Below are 13,302 nucleotides of genomic sequence, written 5' to 3'. Positions count from 1 at the left end.
CAATTTGAATATTTCTTTTAAAAAATTATTAGTACTTTTTTATCATGAAAAATAGCATTGCTATTAAAGTATTCAAAGTCTCAGGCCCAACCCGGCTCAGAACTTTTAAGAAGCCCAATTTCAGCAAAACAAAAGGATTCTCCTTAAGCTTTGTTGAAAAAAAGAATTATTGGAGAAGAAATAAAAGGATTATAGAAGGAAAAAATATGAAAGAGGTAAAGAATTTGTATGTGAAGAGGAGGAGAATAAAACAAAATATACAATTTACTTTATTCATTGAAAAAATGTACATATTTATAGGTTTATTGGATAAGTATTAATAATTTTTTTTTTTTTTAAATTTTATCTTTACGAAATTCTTATCCTATTATGACAACTCAACAATTTTATCACGAAGTTTAGTCAAATTTGCCACCTCATTCTTCTATCTTCACAAATTTTATTAACATCAAAATAAAATTTAATTTCCAACACCTTCTCTTAAATTTAATTTTGTGACTCCAAGTAAGTCCGCATCTTGATGAAATTTTTAAATTTGAGTGGTTTTGTAAAGATGTCAGCAACTTGATCTTTAGTCTTCACATAGGCTAGCTCAACTTCTTTGTTTTTCACATGTTTTCGAATAGAATGAAAGCGAACATCAATATGTTTATTTCTTTGATGATATACTGGATTCTTCCCCAATGTAATTGTCGATTTGTTATCAATGCAAATTTGAGTTGCTTCACTATGTCCAAATTTTATCTCCTTTAGCAAACTTTTTAGCCATATAGCAGGACTAACACATGAGGATGTCGCAATGTACTCTGCTTCACAAGTGGAAAGAGTAACAATAGGTTGTTTTTTTTACATCCAATAAAATGTTGTATCTCCAACGAAAAATGCAAAGCCGGAAGTGCTTCTCCGGTCATCACAGTCTTCACCCCAATCACTATCTGAATATCCAACAAACTGAGAATTATTAGAGTGAGAATAAAATAGTCCATGATTCATAATATCTCGAACATAACGAAAGATTCACTTGACTGCCTTCCAATGAGTCTCTTTAGCTCTTCCATGAACCTGCTCACAAGATTGACTAGATATAATACTTGAAACGTGTGGGATCAACCGTCTTTCCTTCGTCACTCTTGGATAGCTTTGTTCCGCAGTCCACCGGTGTGTTAACTGGATTACAATCATCCATTCTAAATTTCTCGAGGACTTCCTTTGCATATTGTTCTTGAGTCATAAATATGTTATCAACTCCTTGTTTACCTCCAAGTCGAGAAAGTAGGACATACGTCCCATATCGGTCATATCGAATGCTTTTGCCATAGCTTCCTTAAAAGATTTTATCATTTGTGGCGAACTTCCTGTAATGATTAGATCATCTACATATAATGATACCAATAAGATGTTATCATTGTCTGCTCTTACATAAAGAGCATGCTCATAAGGGCATTGCATAAAGCCATTTTCTTTGAAGTATGCATCAATTCTTGAATTCCATGCTCTCGGTGCTTGCTTCAAGCCATAGAGAGCTTTCCTCAACTTGAACACCTTTCTTTCTTGCCCCCTCTTGATGTAGCCAGCCGGTTGTTCAATATAGACTTCTTCTTCTTCTAAGTAGCCATTAAGAAATGTCGATTTAACATCAAGCTGAAATATTTGCCATTTTAGTTGAGCGGCTAAAAAGATTATCAATCTTATAGTCTGCATTCGGGCAACGGGAGCAAACACTTCTTCGTAGTCAATGCCGGCCTTTTGTTTGTAACATTTTGCCACAAGTCGCGCTTTGTACTTTTCTATTTATCCTTGAGCATTTTTCTTCACTTTATAAACCCACTTCACACCAATGGGTTTATGGCCATCGGGCAAAGTAGTAAGATGTCAAGTTTCATTCTTCTCAATTGCTTTCATCTCTTCATCCATAGCTTTCTTCCATTTGCTATCTTTAATAGCTTCTTCAAAAGATATAATTTCTTTATTAGCATAAATACAAATGAGATTAAGTGGAGTTGTCACCTCATATAATTCTTGAAGACTTTTTGTCTTTTATAGTGGAGGATCTTCTTCATCCAAGGGTGATGAAGAAGTAGGTGATGGTGGTGGAGTTGGTTCTTTCTCCTTCACTTGTTCTTCTTCTTGAATCATCACCATATTAGTGCTCCAATTCCAAGCACCATCTTCTTGAAATTCAACATCTCTACTTATGATAATCATTTTATTCACTGGATTATAGAGTTTGTAAGCCTTCGATCTTGCATCGTAGCCAATGAAAATGCAAGGTAAGCTTTTATCATCAAGCTTCGTTCTTCTTTGATCTGGAATGTTTGCATAGGCAATACACCCGAAAATCTTCAAATGAGATACACATGGCTTGTATCAGGTCCATGCTTCTTGAGGTGTAATTCTTTCTAAATTTCTTGTAGGAGATCTATTTAGCAAATACAACGCACAGTTTACAGCTTCGGTCCAAAATTCTTTGGGTACTTCTTTTGTTTTGAACATACTTCGAACCATGTCGAGAATAGTTCGATTCTTCCTTTCAGCAACTCCATTTTGTTGAGGGGAGTAAGGTAATGTTAAAGGCCTCCAGATGCCATGATTTTTGCAGAATTTTTCAAATTCTTTTGAGGTGAATTCACCATCACGATCTAACCGCATTGCCTTGATAGTATAGCCAGATTGATTTTCTACCAATCCTTTAAATTCCTTGAACTTCTCAAAAGCATCGTCTTTATTCATCAAAAGATAGACCCAAGTTTTCCTTCTAAAATCATCAATAAAGGTTAGAAAATATCGACGACCTCCAAAGGAGGTCGGAGTGATTGACCCACATATGTCCGTATGAATGAGTTCAAGAGGCTTCTTAGCTCGATTGTGTGATTCATTCGAAAAACTTGCTCTAGGATGTTTGCCAAGAATACACCATTCACAGATATCATCTTGAGCATTAATATGAGGAAGACCATTCATCATTCCTTTACTTGAGAGAAACTTTAGAGCTCTGAAGTTTACATGCCCGTACCTCATATGCCATAGCCATGTAATATCCTTTATGCATGCACTTAAACATTTTGCAGTAACATGCTTAATATCAAGAGAAAACATCCTATTTTTAGACATAGGAATATGAGCAATAAGTTTGCTTTGCTTTCTCAGACGAAGACTACCATATTTTAGTTGCATATTAAAACCTTCCTCAAGCAATTGTCCAAGACTAATAGTATTTATTTTCATGTCAGACACATAATAAACATCAGTGATGTATGTGTGAGCTCCATCTTTAAGTTTGATAAGAATCTTACCAACGCCTCTTACTTCGATTTTGGACGTGTCTCCAAATGAAACTTGTCCATTCACCGTTTCATCCAACTCGACAAACATATCTTTACGCCCGCACATATGATTGCTTGCCCCGGAGTCTAAATACCACAAATTCTTGTTTGTGGAATCTCCATCCTTTCTTGCTAGCAAAACTATATCATTGTCATTGTCTTCTTTTGTCACGTAATTAGCATTCCCTTGCACATTGTTAGAGCGGCATTCCGTTGCATAATGACCAAATTTGTTGCAAGTATAACATCTTACATTTCTTTTGTCATACCTTTGGTCTCTACCTTGATTGTTGTCTTTACTTCTTCCTCGGCCTCGAGCAAAGCCCCTGCCACGACCTCTACCTCGGCCACGTCCACGGAAGTTACCACGGCCACCGCCATTTTCTTGCGAACCTTCGGTCTTTGACTATTCTTTCTGGTCAATAATGGTGAGCTTGGTTTGTAGAGCCTACTCCATAGGCTCTCTCCTTTTTCTTTGCATTCTTGCTTCATGTGTTTGTAGAGAGCTTAATAATTCTTGCACCTTCATTTCTTTCACATCTTTTGATTCTTCTATAGCCGCAACTACATAGTCGTACCTTGGTTCCAATGAGCGTAGAATTTTCTCTACGACGCGACTATTTTCAATGTTATCGTCATTTCTTCTCAATTGGTTGACAATAACCAATATTCTTGTAAAGTAGTCTGATATATTTTTGGACTCTTTCATCTCCAACGATTCAAATTCCCTCTCAGGATTTGAAGGCGAATACTTTTTGCTCTTTCATCACCTTTGTATGCTACTTGTAGGATCTCCCATGCCTTTTTAGAAGTTGTAGCTTCAGCTACTTTCTCAAAAGTAGCTTAGCTTTATAAATAAAGAAAAGAGCTTTCTTATCTTTTCTCTTTTGTTCCGCCATTGCCGTCTTTTGTGCCTCCTTTTTGTCGACTCCTTCTTGAGGCACTTTATAGCCTCTTTCAACAATATCCCACAAGCCTTCACTCTCCAGTAAGACACTCTTTTGGATACTCCAATTGTCATATTTCAAATTAACAAGACTAGGGATAGGAAACATCGACATGACTCTTTTGGATACTCCAATTGCCATACTTCAAATCAACAAGACGAGGGATAGGAAACATCGACATATCTCTGATACCACTTTGTTGAAAAAAGAAATTATTAGAGAAGAAATAAAAGGATTATAGAAGGAAAAAATATAGAAGAGGTGAAGAATCTCTACGTGGAGAGGAGGATAATAAAACAAAACACACAATTTATTTCATTTATTAAAAAGGGGTACATATTTATAGACTTATTCAGAGGATAATAAAATAAAACACACAACTTACTTCATTTATTAAAAGTAGGTACATATTTATAGGTTTATTAGATAAATACTAATAATCAAGATTTTTTTTTTAAATTCTATTTCTATGAAACTTTTATCCTATCATGATAACTCAACAATTCTATCATAAAATTTAATCAAATTTATCATCTCATCCTTCTATCTTCATAAATTTTATCAACATCAAAATAAAGTTTAAACTCCAACATAAAGTTTAATCTCCAACATGCTTGTCCTATTAAAACCACCCCTTCCTTGCTGCGTCGCGTAGAAGATTCTTTCCTTCGTCTTAACGCAATCCGGCCACAAGAGATGTCGTTCACGGACTTCACTCCCTTCGGCTTCGATCCCCGGCGGAGCAGCTCCGTCGATCCCTTCTCTGTCGACCCCTTCTACTCTGACCTCCCCTACCCCCGCTTCCGTATGGCTGTCGCTGACGCCCGCGTTAACTGGGAGGAGACCTGCGAAGCTCGCGTCTTTAAGGCCGATCTCTCCTGCCGGAAAAAGAGGGGCGTCAAGGTCGAGGTGGGCGGATCTTCCGTCCAGATCCGCGGCGAGCGTACCTACAAGCGCGAGAAGAAGACCGACACCCGGCACCGCTGCGAGTGCGTGAAGAAGACCGACACCCGGCACCGTGTGGAGCGCGAGAAGAAGATCGAGATCCGGCACTGTGTCGAGCGGGAGAAGACGACCGAGACCTGGCACCGGGTCGAGCGCGGGAAGAAGACCGAGACCTGGCACTGTGTCGAGCGCGAGAAGAAGACGGAGACCTGGCAACGCGAGAAGAAGACCGACACCAGGCCCCGTGTCGCGCGCGAGAAGAAGACCGACAGCGGCGGCGAGGTCCTGCGCAGGTTCCGCCTGCCGGCGAACGTCAAGGCGGATCAGGTCGAGGTCGCGATGCAGAACCGAATGCTCACGGTCACCGTGCCTAAGAAAGTGGTCAAGAAGCCTAGCGGCAAGTCGATCAAGATCTACGGTTAGTTCCTAGTTTCTGACATGATGCCTCATTGTCGATTCGCCTGCTTCTTCGTTTCGTCTTCGTTTCGTGATTTAGGGTTGTTGTCTGGCTTCTCTTCGATCTTTGTGTGGCCTATCGTTACTGTATTAGATGCAAGATGCTATTAATAAATATTGTATAAATGTTTCGAGTTTTACCAGTCGGATTTACTCCGTGAACTCTGTTACTCTGATTCGTGCTTGTTTGACAATTCCCATTCAGTAGTTTGCCACCAAACTCTCAGTGATCAAATCCCAATCATTCCTCAAAAAGCTCACACTTCTCATTCACAACGAGAAGCTCCTCTCCTGGCTGTCGGCGAATTGCCGAATCTTCAGTCGCTATCTGATCGATTCCTTTTGATAATTTTTAGTACTTTTTTTAATACTCGGTGCAAAAGATGAATACAGCTACCGGGGACCACTAAGATATGCCTTCGCCTCGAAGGCTTGGCTCTCGCATGAAATTTTTTTAGTTCCTTTTATTTACGTGGAAAACGAATACCTAGAAGTCTTACCTGAAGGAGAACGATGTAGGAACACGCGGCGTGCTTGTGATGCGAGTTGACGTTGGGTGGAAAATTTTAATCTTATTTAACATCCCAAATAAATAAATTCTAAAAAATATATATTTTTTACATTATAAAAAAATCATTTAAACCTAATTAACAACTCATTAAATTTGTTAACAATTCCCTTAAATTAAATTTATAGCTCTTTAAACAAACAATTAAATTTATAATATAAGTATAATTAACCAACTAACTAAATAGATCTTAAAAATAGAAAGAAAAAAAAAATCAACAATCAAATAAAAGTAAGCTCGAATTAAAAAAAAAACCTAGAGAGTACTAAAAGAAATTAATTTTTTATTTTGCTGATTCTTATGATACGACATCAGAAAGAAGAGTGATTTTTTCCCCATGTTATGACGTGGAGGATAACAACGGAAGTCACATGGCAGGTACAAGCTCGATTAAAATGGAGTCACATCGACCTGACTCGACTTAGACTCAAAGTCAGGGCAAACCAGTTGGGGAAAGTTGGGGAAGGAGGACATGATGGGACGTAGGAGTCAAAAGGAAAAACGGCCCTTTTCTTCCTCTTCACGCAATCCGGCCACGTGTCGTTCAAACGCTTCGCCTTCGTTCCCCGGCCCTTTTCTTCCTCTTTAAGACCTCCTTCGGCCTCTCCTTTGATAGAATTATAGGAATGGAAAAAATAAAATATAAAACAGACGGTAATATATCTTATTAACATTAACGTAGTCAAAGAATTTATTTTATATAAATTATTAGAATAATAATAAAAAAGGACATGTCATATAGATCTTAATTATAATCACAATTCACGATTGATTAAAATTAATAGCAGATTATTATTCATTATTATTTTTTTATACTTGTCTTCATCTTTTGACAAATTCAACTAGAGTTAAATTTAATTGCTGACTTGATAAATTGATATCTAGATAATAATTCAGTGAATATATCAGTAATTTTATAAAGATAAAAGAAATTGAAAATTTTTATTGTTAAGTTATCACATGTTTATGAGTAAAATAAAAATTATATATTTGGTATGATCATGTAAAATTAAATTTATCATAAAATAGATCGCTCTAATATTCTCACAATAGATTTTGATGTGATCATGTAAATTTAAATTTATCATAAAATAAATCACTCTAATATTGTCACATTAGATTTTGGATGTAGTGGTTAGGGGAAATATAATTTTAAAAGAAGATATTATAGAGGCGTCACCAGTGGCGGATCTAGATAAAAATTTAGAAGGGTGCTCAAAGAAAAGACTAAAAAAAATTTATTTCTATAAAAAAAAATATTAAAAGAATACTAAATTGATAATGATAATAATACAGAGATAAAAATATGGACATACCAATAAAGAAATTATTTTTTAATACTTGAACCACAAGCATCAGATTTAGACATACAAACAAGAGGAGGCAACTGGATCTTACGAATGTTCATCTGTTGAAAATGTTGTAAAATTTATTCATTAGATTTTGCTGGTTAAAATTAGATGAAATAAGGAATAAGATTCACCTAAAATTGAAGAGATTTTGTTTGTTGTAGAGAATCACCGGCGGAGCACAGTGGTAGCGACGTCGACGAAATAGGTAAACCATGAACAGTAGTGGCGTTACTGGCGTGAGGCGTCGATGAAGTGAAGAGGTGACAAAGATGAGGGTGACAGTTTGAGGAGACCAGGGAGAAATAATGAAATCTCTTAGTGCGATTAAGATTTTTGGTTAAAAGAAGAAGGATTAACTTAGGGAAAAAAAGGTTCGGCGACTGAAAAGAAAAAAAAAAGTTGCAGCAGCAGGAAAAGAAAGGAGAGAAAATGTGTTTTAATGACATTTTTATGAAAAAGTCCAATAATTTTAAAAAATTACAATTATATCCTTTATTTTTTAATCATAATTAAACTTTTATTTTTTTTCCTCCAAAAGCAAGGGGGTGCTTCCGCACCCCCTCGCGCCCCCCTGCCTCCGCCAGTGGGCGTCACGTTAGATATAATTTTATATTAAATTTCGGTGCTCGAGGGATAGATAGTAGGTTGCTTATTTGAAAATAAGGAAATAAGATTTCGCCCAAGAAATAAAACATACTCGTTAGTAGAATGTGTTAGTGTAGTTAGCACCAATGGTCAAACTCAGATTTTGAGGAAAGATAAATAATTTAAAATTAGATGTTATGTTTATCTAATACTTTTACTGAGTGTGTAAGAATTAACGAGTCTAGAGTACCCGACATCACACTGAAGCCTAGTTAGGTCTGAGGACTTTATAACTGACATAAAGTGTGGATAGGTCAAGGTGTGATATGATATCTGATAGAAAATTTAGCTAGGTCTACGGACATGACAACTAGCTGAAGTCTAATTAGGTCTGCGGGCCTAACAATTGGCAAGAAGACCCAGTGGGTCAAGAGGCAAGTCAAGTGACTGCAAATGGTAAGTGAAAGTAAGTCACTAGAGGAAAGAGATCCGGTGAGGACGAGTCCAGGTAAGACTATAAGTGTAGTTTAGCTTAGAGTCATTTCAGATATCTAAACTGAGACTATGACTAGATCATGATCTTGGAAAGAAATGATCTAAGTCATAAATAATGTGTCAATTCTATTTTGTAGGGTAATTTTTATAGTGTGGACTAACGTGTTTTGCAGGAAATCAAAACTACAAGTTGGCTGGAAAAAAGATCTCCTAGCACCTAAGAAGGATTCAGGAGTCCAGAGGTCCGGGTACTCGGACCAAATCCAGGCGCTTGGATTGGCCCAAACCTAAGCATCTGAGCAAAGGAGTTGGTGCATGCTAATTGGCCATCATACGTCAGAGTCTGTACGCCCAAACCAGTCCAAGTTCCTGGAGATGGATGAAGTTTCAGAGATAGAGTTTCTACGAGGCACGAACACGTCAATGCTCCAGGCACCCAGATTGGATCCAGATTCTCGGACCGGGTCTAGACGCACGGACATGGATAAATCAGTGACGAAGAAAGATCGGATATGCCTCAATCTAGGCGTTCGGGGGTGGTCTAGGCTCCCGAAAATGGCTATAAAAGAGCATTCGACCAGTAGCCAAAACAGAACTTCTACACGCTTTTGATTATTATGTCACTACGTCCTCCATCTGTTGCGACTCTACTAGGCCCGACCGATGCGACTCTACTAGGCCTGGATTGGCCCGTTCTCTAAGGTAGAGGAGGATGAAGGTGTAGTAAAGCTACCTTCAATGATCCGTGTAGAGATTGGATGTGCACCATCCATTTTAGCTCATTGAACAAGTCCAATAATATATTTGCTATCAGAGAGAATATAACCTTTAAAATGTGGAAGAAACTCTATTAAGGAAAAAGCGAGCGTTGCCGAGATCACATATAAGAAACTAAAGTAGTTATGCCTTCTTGATCATTGTCGGCTATTAAAATATCATCCATATAAATTAGAATAAAGATCATAAATTTCCCATTGCATTTGTAGAATAAGGAAGAATCAATTTTTTAGCCAAAGAATCTTTGGATATGAAGCCAGTTAGATAGACGATGAAATCATGCATGAGGTATCTATCGAAAACCATATATAGACTTCTTAATTTGGCAAACATGTGTTGGAAGTTGCGGATGGATATATCCTGGTAGTTGCTCCATAAAAACTGTTTCTTCAAGATGACCTTAAGGAAAACATTTGAGAGATCTAATTGTCGTATCGATCAATTGGAGCTAATAACACTAGATAGTAACAATCCGATAGTTATAATGTTAATCACCGGACTAAATTAAAGTATCATTGAAGTCAATATGTAGTTATCGACTAAAGCCTTACAAACGAGGCATGCTTTGACAGGTGGAAATTGGTGAACATCGTGCATATATCTCGTTTACAGGAAGCATACGATGACGAGTATCATTATCGGAACTAGTTGGAGATGAGTGGTCAGACTGATGAGAATCAGGATTAGATATCGGAACATCACAAGTTGCTGAGTCTGTAGGAACTAGTGGAGATAGAGCAAGACTCAAAATTCCATCCTCCCTTGGACTTTGAGTATGACTTGTTGGAGCAACCGTGGAGATTCTGATATACTATTTGGTGAAACAGAAAGGTGTCTTGATTATCTAAAGGAGTGGCGGAGGTAATTACAATAAATGAAAAGAGGAATTCATCAAAAGTAACATGTTAAGATATATAAATCCGTTTAATCGATATATGCAGACAATGGTACCCATAATACAAATTACTATCACCAAGGAAAACATATTGTTGCAAGCAAGGGCATGTTTAGAGTAAGGTCATGACCAAATATGACATGTGCAACAAAAAATACGAAAGAATAAGTAATCTGTAGAGCGGTTATAAGTTTTTCCAGGGGCTTTTGTTTTGATGCATTGGAGTAGGTAAACGACTGATAAAGTAGACTGTGGTTTGGATGACATAACTCAAAATTTAAGAGGAATTGAAACATGATTAAAACGAGGAAAAGCAGTTTCAATTATATATTGATATTTTCTCTCTGCGGATCCATTTTGTTCAGGAGTGTGGAGACAGAAGACCCTATGAATGATATTGGAGGAGGTAAGCTGATGATGAAACGCTTGATACCCCTCTCCCTAATTAGAATGAAATGAGAGTATTTTGTGATCAAAGTACGTTTAATATGTTTTTGAAAACGATAAGAAATATTGAAGAAATTAGACTTTATTTTCATACGAAAAATCCAAGTGAATTTACTAAATTTATCAATACAAATAACATAATAATGAAAATCCTGATTAGATAAAATAGGATCAGCACCCTACAAATGACATAACATGCAAGTTTCACATAAATAAGATGAGGAGGCTAAAGAAATTGGTAAATCATATTGATTAATTATATTCTAAACAAGACGTAGAGACGAATGATCAAGACATGCGTGCCAATAAAATTTATCAATGTGTTCTCCAATAAATACATTGGTAATGATAGAGACCATTTTTAATATTTACTCGGAGTAGAATGGTTCTTATCACAAGATCTTTTATAAAGCAATGATGAGAAGGAAATTAAAAGAACACATTATTATCTAGAGCAAATTGATGCACGTAAAGTGTTGGTGCGGTTAGCACTAACGGTCTTGTTGGAACCCCAAGGTTGTTTTGGTGTGATCAACAAGTTAAGGTAGGTCCTGTTTGTTTTAACCTTGTGTCTAAGTGTGCAGGAGCTTAGGAACACAGGTAGTCGAGCGGAAGACGCAGCTAGCGAGAAGGACGGCAGTCCGAGAGACGAGGTGCTGCGGAAGAGTACACCGGCGGACGAGAAGGAAGCGTGCGGTGGTTCCGAGGGACGAAAGCTGGAGCGGAAGATTGCTCGGGGAGCAAGAGACGCAGCTAGCGAGAAGGACGGCACGCGGTGCGTCCGAGGGACGAAGACTACGGATGAGTATGCCGACGGACGAGAAGGAAACACGGAGCGATTCCGAGGGATGAGAAGCCGGAGGGAAGCTCGCTCGAGAAGACCGGAAGTTGGGTTCGGGTGAGCCCTTTTCCGGATGGCAGAGATCACCCAAACGAGCGGATCTGGAGTAGAAGACCCGGACCGAGGCGGGACTGAAACGGAGTAGAGGTCCCGGACGCAAAAGTCAACCAGAGTTGACTTTTTGCTTCGGGGCGCCCGGAACTGTCCGGGGCGCCCGGAGCAGCCCGGGGCGCCCGGAACAGTCCGGGGCACCCGGAACGTGATGTTTGACCAGAACGCATCTTTCGCGTTCTGGACGTTGGGGGATAAAGTTTTATCCCCCCCAGGGCGCCCGGAACCCTTCCAGGCGCCCCGACCAAGGCTATAAATATAGCCTTGGTCCAGAAGCTTCAGATCATCTCAGTAATTAGCATTCCAAACACTTGTGCGCTCACTGTTCTAGTTTAGCTTCTGTTTTTGTGCTTTCATCGGTGTAAGAGGCTTCTCCGCCCAAAGGAGTTTTTAATGCGATCACTTTCCTTGGATTAACAACCTCCCCGGTTGTAACCAAGTCAAACACGGTGCCTCGTTTCTTTCTTGTATTTCTGCTTAGCTAATTTTATACAAGTGTTAGTTTAAGAGTTCGAGAAGGGTTGCTTTTGTTTTTTTTTCAGGGCTATTCAACCCCCCTTCTAGCCGGCCCAACGGTCTTACAAGTGGTATCAGAGCCGAGACGCTTCAGGAGGACTAACCGCCGAACGAAGCAACGAGATGGCCGGATCTAACATCCACCCACCAAAATTCGAGGGGGACTTTGCAAGCTGGAAGAAGCACATGGAGGTATTTTTCGGTACCGATTTTGATTTATTACTAACAATGGAACATGGTTTTGAAGCTCCCGAGGGCAAAGCGAAAAATCAATGGACAAAGAAAGAGCAGGCCGAGTACGTGGCAAACAAGAAAGCAGAATTCCATCTGCTAACTGTACTTCCGCCACAAGAAGTCAACCGTGTCGGCACCTACAACTCGGCAAAGGAGCTTTGGGAGAAGTTCCTTGAATTACACGAAGGAACATCCGAAGCCAAGCTTGCGAGACGGGACTTACTTCGCAACCAGCTCACCAACCTCCGTCTTGAAGAAGGTGAAACAATTGCACATCTACACTCGAGGATACAGGAGTTCATCACCGGACTTTCGAATCTCGGAGAAGAGGTAAGTAACCGAGATTCGCTCAGGTACGCCTTAAATTCCTTCCCTAGAAATTCAAAATGGGCATCACTAGTAGATGCTTTTTACATTTCGAAGGACTTAGAAAAAATTTCATTCGAAAATTTTTTTTCAACATTTGAAGTGCATGAGTCAAGATGTGCAGGAATGAGGGAGCCAAAGAACAACGTCGCCCTCAAAGCTTCGAGAGACGAACCTGAATCAGAATCTTCTCTCGACGACGAGGAAATGGTAATGATGGTAAGACGATTTAAAAAGTTATACAATTCTAGAAAAACTAACCATCCATAGGGTAGAAAGAAAAGAACTATCCGATGCTACCATTGCGACGAAGAAGGGTATGTCAAGGACAACTGCCCCAAGCTGAAGAACAAAGACAAGGATAAGGGTAAGAAGCCTATCCATAAACGAAAGGCCCTGAAGGCGACGTGGGACGATACTTCGTCCGAATCGGAAGCCGAAGAA

The 13,302-nt window shown here is 38.8% G+C and overlaps 1 protein-coding gene across 1 annotated transcript; it reads left to right on the top strand.

The window, feature by feature from the left end:
- The first annotated feature begins 4,875 nt into the window (after nt 1–4,875).
- LOC122047871 (18.1 kDa class I heat shock protein-like) lies at nt 4,876–5,811 on the top strand. Its single transcript, XM_042609386.1, has one exon. The coding sequence runs from the start codon at nt 4,967–4,969 to the stop codon at nt 5,636–5,638; it is 672 nt and encodes a 223-aa protein (XP_042465320.1). The 5' UTR covers nt 4,876–4,966; the 3' UTR covers nt 5,639–5,811.
- Nucleotides 5,812–13,302: the final 7,491 nt, after the last annotated feature.

Source organism: Zingiber officinale, chromosome 2B (assembly GCF_018446385.1).
Source record: "Zingiber officinale cultivar Zhangliang chromosome 2B, Zo_v1.1, whole genome shotgun sequence".
Classification (NCBI taxonomy): Eukaryota; Viridiplantae; Streptophyta; class Magnoliopsida; order Zingiberales; family Zingiberaceae; genus Zingiber; species Zingiber officinale.
This window is presented reverse-complemented; position numbering and strand designations above follow the sequence as displayed.